The sequence below is a fragment of the Varanus komodoensis genome, unplaced genomic scaffold, assembly GCF_004798865.1.
Source record: "Varanus komodoensis strain SLA01 unplaced genomic scaffold, ASM479886v1 scaffold32, whole genome shotgun sequence".
Taxonomy (NCBI): Eukaryota; Metazoa; Chordata; class Lepidosauria; order Squamata; family Varanidae; genus Varanus; species Varanus komodoensis.
In genome coordinates, this window is record NW_025335798.1 from 20,579,952 (window position 1) to 20,596,640 (window position 16,689).

The 16,689-nt window shown below is 39.3% G+C and overlaps 1 protein-coding gene across 4 annotated transcripts in view; it reads left to right on the top strand.

The window, feature by feature from the left end:
- The window catches only part of KYNU (kynureninase), a 101,381-nt gene that overhangs the window by 39,987 nt on the left and 44,705 nt on the right, over positions 1-16,689 (top strand). For all 4 annotated transcript variants that reach the window (XM_044438198.1, XM_044438197.1, XM_044438201.1 and 1 more), the window contains 4 exons: positions 970-1,031; positions 3,603-3,674; positions 6,059-6,133; positions 9,948-10,094. In XM_044438198.1, the coding sequence (XP_044294133.1) occupies positions 970-1,031; positions 3,603-3,674; positions 6,059-6,133; positions 9,948-10,094 (356 nt within the window). The remainder of the gene's footprint in view (positions 1-969; positions 1,032-3,602; positions 3,675-6,058; positions 6,134-9,947; positions 10,095-16,689) is intronic.

Sequence of the window (16,689 nt, forward strand, 5' to 3'; positions counted from 1 at the left end):
ACCCCTGTATTGTGGGAGACAAAAAGTATTTGCATATAAATACTTCTCTTTGCCCTATAGCTATAAAATCATTGGCTGATGCTTCTATTTTCACACCCTTAAATATTAATCCTGAAGTGCTTCCTGCTGTGTTCTGTCTTCAAAAGTCAAACCAAAATTATAAGCTTTATAAGGTGCTCATGTGACATAGAATCTATGTCTTTTTGGTTAGTGTTAGTATTTTTCTCCAAACTCTTAATACTTTTTCTTAGACTATGTTCTTCCATTTATAAGTTGAATTTAGTCATCCTTTTTTATTTTATTCATTCACATCAACTAATAAGAATTAGAGGTACAACATGGCTAGTGTATTGGAAAGATCCATTAGATGTGCCTGTGATAGCCGTTGCATTTAATTACATAATTGGTTACCACAAGGTCCAGTGTTCATGACTGAATGTGATAGACTGTATTCCTGGCTTCCTACTAGTTATCTTATGAACCAATATTTTGCTTCCTGTAATGAAGGCTTGAATAATTATTCAGCAAATCTTTTTTTGCTGCTGCTGCTGCTGTTACGGACACACATTAGGCTATCAATGCATTTATGAATGTTTGCCCTTACACAATTTAGGCCTTTATATTGGAGATGCATTTAATGGGAAAAGTACACTGGTGCTGAATTTCGCCAAAGTGTTAATGGTTATAGTATATATGCAAGTGGATTTTAAGGAAGAAAATGCCACTCTTTGCTTTATTTGCTACAACAGATTGGTAAAAAATAATATTGTCCCTTCGAAATGGTGTACTGAAATAGTCAGGGAAACTTTTTATAAAATTGCCTATGGTGACACATGAACTATATATTTACTTTTCATTCATTAGGGAGACATTGACTAGAAGGCAATGTCATGTGGTATTGCACATCATTGGAACAGACCTTGCACAGGACAAAAGGAAAAGGGAAACATCTGTGTTATTGCTTTTCAGGGGCTCGTAAAGAAGAGATAGCATTAATGAACGGCTTGACAGTTAATCTACATCTCCTAATGGTAAGTCATAAAGAATATAAGAATTGCCTTGCTAGATCAGATGATGGTGTACAGAGGGAGAGAGTACAGAATTCTTTTTCCAAGAGAGCGTGATGCCTTGATAAGGTATTATTTGTTTCCTAGTAACTGATATTCAGAACTATATTAACTCACAACATGAAGATTCCATTTTAGTTCCCATGGCTAATAGCAGTTAATAGATGTATCCTCCATGAATTTGTCTAATTCTTATTTAAAGTTGTCTAAGCTAGTGAGCATTGCTATGTTTTGAAGCCATGAATTCCACAAGCTAATTATAATTGTACACTGTGCAAGGCTTCCTTTATTTTGTAGTCCTGAATTTATGAGGACATAAGAATATAAGGGATCCTAAGAGATCCACTCATTGTTTGTATGTAGCATTTTCCCTTAATTATCCTAAAGTCAGAGCTTTGATTTTTAATTAATAAAAACATTAATGTAAAGGTCTGCATGAGAAATGGATACCAAAAAGAGAGACCACTGTCCCAAGATGCCAACCATATGTTATTTATTACAAGCTCAATTATTCCATCTTTTCCCATAAGCACTTTGGTAAGACATCTTGCTTAGAATAAGTCTTCATAACTGGTCCCATGTATAGGAAGTATAAATTAGAAAAGATAAGCTTAAAAATAGTTTGCACAAACTATTTACGAACTAGGCATGTCAGTTGCCCAAAGGTGGCATGTAAGGCAATTGCTAACATACCCCTCTTACTTGCTCCTTGGGTTTTCACATAAGTCTCCATGCAGTAAGGAAAAAGTACTGAATGAATTAGTCCGGAATTTAACTAGAAACACACTTTCATCCATCAGTTGAACTGGAATGTGACCTAAGCTTTTTAAAAGGTTTTACATATGTTACATTTACAAACTGGAGGTTAGAGTATCTTCTTTCCAAACATTCACTGTTTTCATACGGTAATGTAATAGATTTTAATTATCTCCTATATCTTCAAAGATAATGCATGCATCCCTTTAGTACAAGGATATTGTGTTGACTACCACAGTTAACAGACTATGGATTGTTTAGAAGACACATGGGACTGTTTGTACATGTTGATTTTCACACACATGCCCAGGTGTCAGCAACCTGCGGCTCCAGAGCCGCACGTGGCTCTTGAACCCCTCTGCTGTCGCTCAAAACACGCACCGGCACAGCCGCTGATCTGCTCGAAGCTCCACTCAGGAAGGCAGCGCTAGCTAGTCAAGTAAATCAGCTAGTTAAGAAAATCGCTGCATTGCTCTGCTAAACAAGCTTCCTGCAGGCTCTCATGTTACACAAAACCTGCTGAAAGGATTCTCTTTGTCCAAATGTAATCTCCTTCATCTGAATGTTTAAAGCTGCACTTGGGACCTGTCACAATTCACAGCACTTGACTGTTTATCTGCTAATCAGTCACTAAACACACCTATGTCTCCGGCACAGCCACCCATCTGCAGACCCCTGCTGATTTACTGAGTCCCCCCCCCCCTGCCCCCATAGGCCAACCATGGATAAATGGAAGAAAAGAAACAATTCTGAAGAAAACCAAACGTCTAATGATACGTGGGTAGATTCATTTGCTTTTACTGCTGCTGAACTTATGTGGTTTGCTGTTTAATGCATGCAGCCCTTTAGCACTGACTTTGACTCTTCAGGAAGCTGTTTTCCTATTCAAAATATATGAAATGAGTCCTACTAGTTTATAATGTAAGATTAAAAATAACAGTTTTTAGTGACTGAAGAAGAGCTGCAGCTAAATCATAATGAAGATATACATAGCATTAAGGTAAAAAATGATATATGCAGTGTTGTCTTCATTTTAGATGTCAAAAGGGTTTTGCGGCTCCCGGTGTTTCCTTTTGTGTGGGAAATGGGTCCAAATGGCTCTTTGAGTGTTAAAGGTTGCTGACCCCCGCCCATGCCCATTCTCTCCATGATAAACAACCCAGGGTCTCCACCACAGATTCAAACTCTAGCTTGTTTGCCCTATACCAGGGGTCTCAAACTCAACTTACCTGGGGGCTGCTGGAAGTAGAGTCTGGGTGAGGCTGGGCCACATCAAGTATTCCACCACCGCGGTGGTGGTGGGCCGCTCATCCCGCGGCAGGCCCGGGTGCCACCAGCGCTTTGAAGGCCACAGGGCCCCTCCCCCGTGCCCTGCCCGTCCTGGCAATTGGCCCGTGGGCCACGAGTTTGAGACCCCTGCCCTATACTAAGCCAGAGTTCTGGGTCACAAAGCATTTTGGCTTATCTCAGTGTGGGATTTCACATGGGAACCAGAATTCATGTTTGTTCCTACTCATCTTGGAAGCAACTTGTTTGAAGGGGGTCACTGAGTCCACAGTGACTTTTATATGTGAATTCATGTGGGATTTTAAAGACATTTTCCCACTGAAGTAATTACTATTGCAAAATTTGAAGACAGATGTTAATTAAAGTACTTGATATGTAGCAATATCTGGAACGGCGTTCTTTCTTATCAAAAATATTGATGGCCAGATTGTATGGCATTTGATTAAACCTTCTATGTGTCAGTTACAAAATCTGCTGTTTTATTTTTTACAGTTAACATTCTTTAAACCTACATCAGATCGCTATAAAATCCTTCTGGAATCCAAAGCTTTTCCTTCTGACCATGTAAGGAATCTATATTGTCTCATACCTGTGTTCTAAGTTGAATGTTTCAAAGGCATACTAGCAGTTTTATCTGATTATTCATTACCTTGATCCTATCAACAACATAATTAAAGAAACACACACATACTAATCTGTTTGCACAGTTCTGGGCTTGGCATTTTTTAGTGATCGTGCCTTTATTCTTTTTGTTCAAATAAAACCTTGCAGAAGGAAAGATTGAATGGCCATGTTGATTGATTAGTCCTTTTAAAGACATTGAGGAAGCTGTTGGCCTAAATCAACAACTAGTTGTAAATGTTTTATTAATTCTTGTTGCTGTTTTACTTTATGAAACCAAATCAATACAAAGCTTACAACATTAACACTTTTATATCCCCAGACAGATAGGGAAATGCTTGTCAATGGTGCTTCGGATTACTAATTCAAACATCATTTGTGTGCTATAAAACAAGACAATAGTCCATGCAGCACGGATTTCAGCAAATTAATCTTCAGATTTGTGACTCACTGCTACTTTATCAAACTCAGTAAACACTTAGAAATTGATGAGAAGTTTGATCACTAAGGCACAATAAAAAACCTTCCAAATGCAATTCATATAGAGTGTAATTCTGAGCCTTTCTAGACTGCAAGACAGAGGTTTTGGGTAGCATTATCAGTTTTTTGGCTTGAGCAGAAGTATATTGTTGCTGGGGAAATGTGATTTTCCAGCATGAGGGCTGTTCCATTTGGAATACTTTGCAGCATACAATTGCAGGTGTCACAGTCACATGCAACAGTACTGAAGATGGTGCGAAAGCAAAACATTTGGAGAGCAGCATGTAATCCTGTAATCCTGTGGGATCAAATAAAAATGACAGGTCCCAAACAAGGCAACGTTTTCTGTTTGCCCATATGGGTTAGGCCATAAGCCAATCAGATGCCTGCAATCCTTCAGACTCAGAGGATTACAGGCATCCTGTGTTGGTGAAGTAAATGCAGAGGTCACTTCCTCTGTCAATCAAGGTCACTTCCATATACCCCTTCCCTAAGTGTGGCACCTTAGAGTGCAAGAAGAGGGGCTATTGCATAAGGGGGTGGAGCTTGCCTCCATCCCACCTCGGAAAGCCAACATCAACAGTGCCAGTATCAACATTAAGGTTAATCAATACCCATCCCAGATAGTCTCTGTAAGTGCTGAAACAAAGCGGTGACCAATCTGGGCAAAGCAGGAGCATAGAGACCTGTCCTGCATCAGGCCCAAGTATTTGTTTTTCCAACCCAATATTTCTCATGGCTTCTCAAGCACTCAGGCCTTTCACATTACCAGCTACCTAATATTAACTGGCACTGCCAAGCATCACACCTAGAATCTTCTGCATGCACTCAAAGCATACACTCTGTCATTGAGATATAGAGGGTTCTCTGTTTAAAAAGGAAAAAGAAGAAGTGATAAAGTCTGGAAACTCATTTCTTTCCTGATTGAATGTGGTTTTGGTGTGCTGCTTCAGTCAATGACTGTGCAACCAATCCATAAAAACAATTAAATACTGTTATTTAAATTGTATATCTCTATGGGAGGGCATGGAGGGCATAAAACACCTCTCTCTCTCTCTCTCTCTCTCTCTCTCTCTCTCTCTCTCTCTCTCTCATTCTATTTATATATATTCCTAATAGCATAATTCAATAAATAGTAACCCATTGCAAAACACTAAAATTAAATGGATAAAATATGTGTTAAGCAAAATGAAAAGAGAGTAACCTTCCAAAATGAAAGTGCAGCATGAATCACTAAAAGCTGTGCAGTACAGTTTTTAGCACTCACCTAAAGGCCAATAATAATGGGATCAAACTAAGCTTCCTGAAGAGGAAGTTTTGTAACCAGGATGCTGCTTCACAGAAGGACTTGCCCTGAGTCCTCAGTTCTCTAGGAACTTTGACAGAACCTTTGGCTTGTGATCACAGACTCTAGGCCATCCATACATGAGGGAGCAGGCTTTCAGGTACATTTGCCCCAAGCTTAGGGCCACATGAATAAGAATTGGGCTTGGAAATAAATAGAATTAAGTGAAAAGGTTTTGAGAGTGGTGTTACACAACCCAGTTGTAATTTCCAAACATTTTTCAAGAACAGCTCCACCTAGGCTGATCTATATGCAAGATGATTAAGGCATGGACTGCAATGGTCACCTTGCTCAGAAAGGGATGCATCTGGCACACTCCTGGCCACAGATGCTACTGCCGGTCCAAGAACAGAGCTGGATTGAAGAGCACCCCAAGGCTGCACATACTTCCCCTCTGTGCACATATTTCTTGGTGATTCTAACTGCTATAAACTGATAAACTAATGCTTATTTTGCTGTTTATGCCTGCACACTTGAAACACTCAGAATCTTTTGATTGCAGTATGCTGTTGAGTCTCAACTCCAACTTCATGGGCTTGATCTGGAGAAGAGTATGCTTATGATAAAACCACGAAAGGTTTGTAAAGAATGGCTTATATTTCTCTTCACAGGAACAGAGGTGGTGGTGGTGGTGGTGGTGGTGATGTGATCTCCCAGATCTGCCTGTTTTGTGAGTCTCTGTTAGGTAGGCCTGGCACACTCAGGGCATATCCTTAAAGTAGTTTCCATGCTCTGCTCAAAATAAGAAGTTTAAATAGTAGTCCAAGTGAGAAGAAAATACGACGTGGTTCAGGGCTCTCTTTGGTGACTTCCTTATACATCCTAGAATGCCTTGTATATGCTGCACAGATGAGTGAGAATCTGTCTGCACTCCTCTATGTTCTTGGGAATACACCTGTGACCTGACAGATCTGCTTCTCAGAAGACCTGTACAGGATTGTACTGACAGTTCTCTGTATAGTTTTTGCAGGCCCTGGGTATGATGAATGCATGCACATACTTGAGACCTTTAGACCTAGCTCCCACGTGGGTCCATTATAAAACCCTTACTGGGGCAATATTGTCCATACTTTTATGTTATACTTCATAGCAAAGGTGGGCAAATTGTGGCTGCCCAGATGTTTCAGCCTGCAGCTTCTCCTCATCCCTCCCTATTGGTTATGCTGGCCTAGGCTGATAGGAGTTATGGGCCAAAATCAGGAGCACCAAAAACTCTCAATCGCTGCCTGAGAAACATTATTAATTCCTGTCTAGGATATAACTTTGTCTTTTTCTGTTAGCTGCCCACACAAGGATGGGATGCAAACAAACACATTTCAGGTGTTTAAAATCATGCACGTATTGTAGGACTGTGGGCTTCTCTATATAAGTTATTCTGCGTGCATTTGTGATCCCTAACTCATGGAAGTTTGCCATGCCTTTTCACAATGTAGTTATCCTCTAGGGGTTCTTTCATGTTTTCCAGACATTTTCAAAGCTTATTTTAGAGTAAGGAAAATCTGCTGTTTTTATTTTAAATAGCACCATTATTTGCTACAGAAGCTTAGTGTATTTTCACAGTTCCACTCAGTACCTTATGTTGTGGAATGTAATATAGGAAAAGGCAGAGAGGAAAACCTGGATGTGTGGGGATGCATCTTGTGTTCAGGATCCTTCAGCAAAGAATCCAAAGCCTTGGTAAAGTGCTGGCTTCTATGCCTCATATAGAGAAGTCCTAATACAAACAGGTTAACATATTCACATATGGTGGGTTGAACTCAACTGATGCTTTCCTTTTTTAGTCCCTGTGTGCTCAGAATCTGCTGTGTACAGCTGGAACAGATTTTAGGGTGGGTCAGTGGTCTGTAAGGGGAATGGGGTATAAAACATCTAATGAATGTTGGATTTACCAAGCCATAGAGGAGGGCAAGGGGACAGGGATGTGGATGGGGACAGACCCCACTAAGGTTTTATTAAACATTTTAGTTTCTGAGCTTCCTAGGCTCAAGATGTGTGTGTGTGTGTGTGTGTGTGTGTGTGTGTGGATAACAAATGTAAATGCATGAATAACCTCAAGAATAAAATTATTACATTCCATATTTCTTATACTGCACTTCCTTGAGTATGTATTCATAAGTGTCACTCTGTATAGATACTATCTCCCAAAGAGGTCTTCTAAAGGAAACATACTTTTTCCTTTTATTACCACAGCAACAACTGACTTTTTCAAGGAGTTTGCAATTTAGATCATTATAAATGATTGCATTACTTTTTTTCCTTAGCATGAAGAACTTCTGTTAGTTTTCAGCAGAACTGTTATTGACCTTTTGATTCTGCTAAAAAGTATTTTCTAGAAAAGTGAGAAACTAGATGCCCTTGATAGATGTTCAAAGTTCATTACAATAATAGAAGTTACTTTCAAATCAGCAAATCTTTTCCTCGCTCTTTGCAGTGCTGTGTCTAATTTCATTTGGAGTCTTCACTGTTTAATTGATCCCTGGGTGGTGGTATGTTTTACATGATCCTTGATAAGAGGAAATGAGGGAAGGAAGTACTGTCTTTAAAGCTTCAAAAGTACATTTTTTCTTGTTGAAATGTCTCTATATTCAATGGCTTCAGGGGTTGTTCATTTTTGGATCATATTAATCCTATTGTTTCTGAAATACAAAATACAGTAAAAAATAATAGCCTTCTGTGGAATATGCAGTTTGTGTAAGAAGTGAAGGGGGATATGGAAGACAGTTTTTAAGACTTTCCAGGAGCAGGATGGCACAAATTTAAAATGTTGTATGAAAGTATTGCTGAGGCTGACCCAGCATGGCATTTTTATATTACTGTGTGCATGCCATGATTGGTAAAGCTTTCTAATTCTGAGAGCTGCATGCTAACATCTTGATATGGCTTAGAGACAGAAGATACAGAGTGATTGACACAACTTCTTCCTTAAGGTAGTATCTGTTGCAGCATTTGCTTTCCCCAGTAGCTTAACAATAGTACTTTTCTGCAAATTCCCAGTTTGACATCATGATTTATTGTTGTTGTGTTGGTATTTTTTATAATATATCAGAAATTCAGAATACTTCAAAGTAATTCTCTGAAATCCTTACAACATCCCTATAAGATAAGTTAGTTATTCATGTTACAGTTTACTGATCATGGGCTAAGGCATAATGAATAGCTTGCTTGAACTGTGGATTTCCTAATTTAAATTTCACTCTTTTAGTCACTACATTGCACCAGCTGTCAATTTTTTTTAATGACATACTGACATACTGAAAGGTTTTGAGAGTACATACACAGGTGTACAGAAGAACTCTGCAGGATCCATCAAGAGTCCATCTATTGCAGCATCCTATTTCACACAAGTCAACCACAGTGGCCTCCAGTGAACTTGCATGCAGAGTTTAAAGGCAGTAGCTCTGCCCTGCCGTTACTGCCCCAAAGAAGTTCATGTTGGCTCATGTTAGACATCATGACTAATAGGGATTGACAGACTATCTACTCCATGAATTTTTAAAACCAGCCAAGCTAAAAGTAACCATTTTAGAGAAATTGCCCAAGCATTCAAATTAGTTTGGATTTCCATGTGTCTGATCTGTGGATTCCACAGTGGACCAGCTTTTTTCAAGTCACACAGATTCTCCAGATTTGTAGATTCTGGCACATTAGCACAGGTAGAACAAAATGTTGGTCAAAAATCATCCAATTCTGTCAGTAGACATCAGAATGAGAGATTCCTGACAATCCTTGAAACATAGATGGAATGGATAGACAAACTTTATACATCTAGATAGTGGGTCATTGGCCCATCTTGGAAACAGGTTGCCCATGTAAAAATACATGAGTAAGTAAGTAAATAAATAAATAAATAAATAAAGTGTAGTATTCATTCATTCACCATTTAACTTTGTCTGTCATCCACTAGTTCAACAAGAATCCAATGTGTATGGACAACTGCAATTTGTTCCTCTGGTAATACTGTATTTTCTATTAGCCATTGTTTTTAGACAGATAAACTGAATGTTCTATGGGTAATGCATCGTCAGTAACAAGTTGCGTGAAGGTTCATAGCTTGTCCACCTCAGTGTATGCTGCTCTTTGCACTGGAGTTTAATTTTGTTTAATCCAACCAATTAAGGCAATCTTGAAGTGTTCAGGCAAGCAAAGCATGTAAGGAAGCAAAGTGAACAGCCTTTAAGAAAGATTTTACCATCTTGAAGCTATGTTACTAATGATTATTTGCCCATTGAAAGGTTACCCCAGGCCACTTATGTTTGTAGATTACTGAGCTTGCTTTTGATTGCTTTCTGTAGTCAGTGAGGCACATCATTAAAAAATAGATTATGAAACAAGAAATGGCAGTTTTGCTGCTTCCAGGGCTGATCTAAAATCTGTGCTTTACTTTATTTCAGGGAGAGGAGACCTTGAGAACTGAAGATATCCTTGCTGTAATCGAGAAAGAAGGGGACTCTATTGCCACAATTTTGTTCAGTGGTGTGCAGTACTACACAGGACAGCTGTTTGACATCCCCACAATTACGAAGGCTGGTCAACAGAAGGTATAATTGCTGCAAAATTCCTTAGATAAGTTTTTAAAAAATCACACACCAGCCCCACTGGAAAAACAATTACACATCATGTTTTGAACTATGTTCTGTCACTTTGAGAAAATGAACTACAGAGAAATGTCATCAGACATGGTTCCAGTAAAAATGAAAAGTAGCTCATTGCAAATGTAGATTGATTGCTGCTAGCGAACAGTTGTGTTGGTGCAATTTTGACATACAATGGCCAGCACATTAACCAATACTGATGTTGTTTTAAACCACTCTAAATTTTTACCTTTTAGATCTGTCAGTTCAGGAAATAATGTTGCAGATGGAGAATGGGAACTGGAAAGTTTGTAATAACAGATGTTATGGAAATTGCATTCTTTTTCTGCCATTAAGCAAGGGAACAAAACTGGATTAACCATGGTGCTATATATACTACAGAGCATAGCTGAGCAGAACATAGATGCGGTAGCTGTTGGAATAATTAGGTGTAGATTAGCAAGGGTTTCTAATGGTTTAATGCTAGCAACAATGAGAATCCCTTTCCTCCCTCTACATTAGACCTCGAAATCATAAAATACCTGTAGATATGTATGTGAAAGGATCTGTGTGAGATCATCAGTTCTAGTACTGAAAACAAATTCCTAGCTTCAGCATGAACTTACAACAGAGGAGGGTTTTCAGTTTATCTTCCTGATCCACTATTTTGTGACTGACTCGGGTGCCGGTGAAAAGCAGAGTAGATCCTGAGAGCCCAAAGTCTGCCCACCCTTGCTATAATGGAAGTTTCAGTTTTTATGTAAGTGATTGTAACTGACAGCTGTTAAAGCAAAACTGTGATCTACTCCGCTGTTGTTTGCACTTTTAACATGGTGACTGTTCATAGTCTATCACAAGATAGACTATCAGCGTCACTATTCTCATCCCTGGCAAAGATAATATGCAGTTAATTGGCTTGGCTAGCATAAGATGTGTATATAAATATACAATTCATATCGTTTATATACCTTTTCGTTCAGCACTGTATATGGTAAATGAAGATTAGCTCATCTGATGCTTGAAGCTGTTCTCCTTCTTAGGCTCTAGCAACATAGTATAAAATTATCACCAAAACTGACTACATTCACACTTCTCATGTGCTGTTGAATGTACCATGCCAAACCACCTAACTGGTAGGCCATCCTTACCTCTCCATGTCCATTGGAAAAATCATTGCCCAACTAGCCAATCGTCCTGTTGGTGAAAAAAATTACTCCCCTAGTTCTCTAGATTAGTTTTTATACTTGAAAGCTAGCTATCTTAGCTGTGAGAAGCATTTCATCTATGGATGGAACCAGCAAAACTAAATTCTCAAGTTATGGTAAATTATTATGCTTCCCTTTACCTTTTTCTAAACTATACTAAGTTCTATACACAATTAATATTACAGGCTATTAAGATCTGAATATATTCTAGGCAGTATCCAAGCAGTATGCTCTGCACATGGAGACTACCAATAAATTCATTCCAAAAGTGTCAGACACAACCAGTCCCATTGTACATGCAGTGCCCACTGTCTGTGGAATAGCTTTTTAGTACTTCCTTTAGAAAGTTCTGAAATGAGTGAAAAGGCTTTTTTCTGGATTAGAACAGGTTGGTAGAGCTCCCAGAAGCAAACTCTGCTGTTCCAGAAACAAGCATATCCACTTGTTTATGGTAGCTAAATAAATGCTTATTGTACAAGCATTTGGTGTTGTTTAGACTGCAGAATTGGTGTAGCTGGATACTGCTGTCTGTTAATCTGAGTCACATAGAGCATGTATAATTTTGTATCCTATAATTTTATATTCAAATGATTTCAGCATACTTTCAACAATAAAATCCTATGCATATTTACTTAGGATTCAGTCCCACAGATTTCAACAAGAGATACGTTCAAGCAATGTTTTAATGTGTCTGCTACAAGGCATTTTCTCATTTCTTGGCCTATTAAAATATGATTGAAAATACTTGGGTGAACTAAGATGATAGAAAGAGGCTCAGAGTACTGCCCCATCTAGCTCAGGATCATCTAAACAGACACTGAACAGAGTCTGTTTAGCATTTAGCATTTCGGGCTGTTACCTTTGTCAGCTGTATCTGGAGATGGCAAGGGTTGAACCTGGAAGCCTTAGCATACAAAGGGGAGGTAGGGCCTTACTCCTTGCTGTAAGATATGAATTAAATGGTGCATATATATGCACATTTTCTTAACGTGCATAATTTTTTTAGCTGGTGCAGTGTTGGCTATTTATGGATTTGAATTTGGGTTTTAGTATTTCATAGCAGACAAGACAGTTTCCTTGAATGGTTCTTGAAAGTCATGCTGAATTTTGAGGGTTTCAGTTCACAGGCTTACCAGGGAATAAATATGTGAGTTCTTTGTATTGTGTAGTCCTGCAAAAAACCTGGTGGAGTACAAGTATGGCATAGCCAGCATTTTTCCATGTCTTTCATGCGGTGCTTGGGATATGGGTGATCGTGTATTATTTATTTTAAGGTATGCATAGATCGCCTTTTTGCCTGACAGGAGGACTCCAAGGTAACTGATAAAGTATCACAATGTATAACAGTATACTTGCAAAAGAAGGTGACTTGTAAGGCTTGGGTGGAAAATGCCCCAGTGTCTGTTCCCTAGGCCTTAGGTGGCCTACTATTTCAGCAACAGCTCTTTGAAGGTACCATGTTTCAGGAGAGCGGGGGTGGTTCCCTCCCATGTGTACTGCCTAACAACTGGGACCAGCGTGGTCCCTTGGATGGGGTATCATCTTACGTCCTGGGCTGTTGGATACTTGGAATCTGCTGTCTCTTCCCAGGGACAGGGCCTCTGATGAAGGCCCTGGAAGGTGGAATGGTGATATAAAAACCCACACTCAGATCTGAGAAGCTGGTGCTTATACTGGTAAGTGGCATTTCTGCAATATGTCACTTCATGGAATCTTCATCCCAGCTTTTATGGAGCCTGCGGCTGCTGCTAATTTAATTTTATGCCCTAATTTAGCCTTATAGAAGGATAAAATTAGAGCCATTTTACATGGAAGGTTGTTGTTCTCAATGCACTTGGTTGTGCTAAACTGATTCTGTGGCTCCCCTGAAATACCCAGATTATCCTGGTCCCATTTACTTTATTTTACAGGACATGGTGAGTGGTTATCTATACAATTACTAAAGTAATTGCAAGACCGATTCAGCATAGCCTGATCTGCTGGAAAGTTGCCTTTATTTTTACTCCAACATATTAAAAATTATCAAGAGAGCTGATGCTTAATTTGTGTCAAGATAAGAAGAAGAATCTGTGTATTTCATCAGCAATTGGCTCAGGGCATTTTCCTCTGCTCCACAGCATCTGCTATTGCAGTATTTTGCCTTCTGTCAGGAGGGCAGGTGAGCTCCTGGTGGTGCTGACACTATTCTTATTCAGCTCAGCAATTTAACAGGAGACAGGCAGATACTGAGTATATCACCTCCATGAGGTAACTCATTTTCAGTGACTTAGCCTTGGGGAATTCACTAAAAAGACAGGCTCTATGGACATATCTCAGGGATTCTTTTTAACCTGAGGAATCAGAAAGAACAATTGTCAATTAGGTTTTCTTATCAAGAGGTCAACAGAATTTCAAGAGGTGTATCTTTTATTGGCTATGCCTTATCTAGCTAGACATGCTTTTAAAGGAAAGCAACTGCAGGAAGGGAGAGCTTCACATTGGACATGCTAGCAATGCTAAATAGTGAGCTTCCCTGTAGATATCCCCCTATTGATTAAGGATAGGTCATACTTAAACTGGTGATCTTTTCTGTAAAATAGTATATTTGTTCTTCATCTTTATTACATTTGGATGGTACCTAACCAACAACAGCATCAAAAACAGTCTAGGCAGGTTATAGCAAGTCACCAGTTTTCACATAAATATTTGAGTCTCATGAAACAAATAATGAAAACAGTCATTGTGTTGAGAACATTAAATAGAACACAGATTAGTCAGACTTTAAAACATAAAACTTATTGTCCATATTTATCTTCCATTATGACATTTTGTGGGCAGCAAACCACAGTGGGTGGGTTATCATATGAACAACCCATAGCCTGACAGACTCACCTGTCAGTCTTACCTTGGCTTGTGCCCCCCCCCCCATTCCACCTTCAGTGTTCCCATGGGTATTCCAGGTGGGCAGGGAGAAATGAGTCATTTCTAACCTCTTCACTTTCTGTTGGTTTTCCCAATCTCTTAAAAAAGTTTAAAAGGGAAAAAAGCCATGTTGAGCCTGAAATGGCTCATGACAGGAAGGTGGGAAAGCCAGTGCAAACATTGCATACATGGTGTTCATGGGCATTATATGACTGCACCTTAAGCCACACTGCACTGAAATATTGTGTGGACCAGGTTTATAGGTGTTGTGGTACTTACTCAACAATAAAAGAAGGGACCCACAATAAAGCTTCACCCCTGTGTGCATGGCAACAGCAGAGAATGGCTTTGAAAACACTGCAGAAAACTGTTGTTTAAGAGTGGCTGGGAATCCCTTTACCAATATAAAAAAGAGAAGAAGCCAATTTAGAACCCATTAACAGTTTCATAAGCTTATTATCAAATATTCATGTGTACCATGGCCTCACTGCATAAGTCACTGTTCAGAGGGTTGCAAGTTGTATTTGTTTAATTTGGTTTAAGCAATGACTATGGTTTATGATTTAGCAGAATAAACTCACCAGCCCCTTAGCCATTTTAGGAGAACAATAATTCACCTAGATGAGTCATGATATAATTTAATGTTTAAAACACTCTGAATGTCATTAGAAGGAAGTACATGGAAATATTACTTTATATATAAAAGTGTATTTGGAATGAAAGCTACATTTGGAAAGAAGTCTAGACCACAGTATCTCCATTAGAGCTTATCAGTTGATTTGTGTCCTGATAGCTAAATCACACTTTTACATTGGCACATGATAGAAATGCTGAAAAGGACTTGTGGGGTGAGGGTTATGGCAACATCTCTCTATTGATATTCATGAAAAGAAGCTAGGTAATAGCATTATAATATGCAAAATCGCCTCAACGGAGTTTTTCATGAGTGCCTAATGGAATTGTGCCTTGGTCCAAAGCTTATTTACTTGGATGTAAATGCTACATACTAAATGGGGCACATAAAAGTCGCTAGGATTTCCATTTTAGACATCTTACTGTCATGCAGAGTCAAATGCTTGACTATTATGATACTGTGAAGGCTAATTGACTTTCAGTATGCATTAATGTGTTTACAGCTATGCAACCTCAAATATTTCTTTGCCGTGTCTAAGGCAAAGGGCTCAGGATTCGGTGATTTTTTTTTTTTTTTCAGGGCTACAGATACATGTACCTGCATGTCTGCTGCTTACTCAAGTGCCACACTTAGCTCATTTTTCCTCCGGAGCCATGGGCACATTTTTGTCCCTGCCCTTTATACTTTCCCAAGGCATGGAGAGCGTTGAGAATGCACTTAAAGATTACAATGCACAAGGCATAGCTGATACCCAAGCCAACTTATCTTGTACTCTTATTTTATTCAAGAGGGAAATCCTTAAGTGAGGAGCTGAATGTATTCGAAGATTCCCGTGAAACTTTATTTTTAATGTATAACATATTTGTGGTATTTTTCATACACATTTTAAAAGTTTTGTATTCACATCCAGTGCCTTGCAGAAGTATTCACCTGCCACTACCCCACCTTCCCCCACACACTTGAGTTTTCTACATGTTGTATTTCAGCTTGGAACCAAAATGGATTTAATTGGCATTGTTACCACTTGATGTACACAAATATTCAACACTGAAAAAGTGCAAAATACTTTGCTTGTGGCACAAATGTTAAGTAAACAGAAACAAACTGGCCCTTCTTGGTAAGAAAAGTATTCACCACCCCTGGTATGCAAAACCTAAATACGCTAAATGCTTCCAGGAGACATTTGATGTAAGTATTTGCACTGAGTCTAACAGTGTGCAGTACCAGTACCACATGATTTCAGACTGAATAAATATACTTCTGGAAGGCCCCAGAGTATGTTGGACAACATATCTAAATAGACATTAAATATGGAAGTTTAATTTAGAAATTGAGACTCCAAGTCTCTACTACTGTTGAAAGCCATCTTGCCTAGTAGCCTTCAACACAGTTTGACTGCATTAGTGTCAGGTCACTGTGGCTTTGAAACCACTCTGGCTTTGAAACCACAGTGGCTTAGCCTGTTGTGGCTACAAAGCCTCATGTCTTCCAAACCCAGGCAACACAACATGTCCAAATGAAGCCCTCAGACCTCCAGAACAGCTTGGCAGAAACACAGGCAGCCCTGAAGACAGATGACCTCAGTGTCCAAACATTTGCTTACTTGCCACTGAGCAGCCCCACCCTGAAGTCTTGCTCGGGGCTTGACCAGGTGGCCCATGGGAGCTTGACATAGCACAGGTTAGTTCCTCACATTCCTGTTCATTGCTGAAGCAACAGGGGAGGGAGGACATTCTGCTGCTTCTGCCTACTGCCAGCCCTTTTGTCTGAGCATGGGAATGAGTGCTCCCCCCACCTAATACAGCTGCCAAGTCCCCAGTAT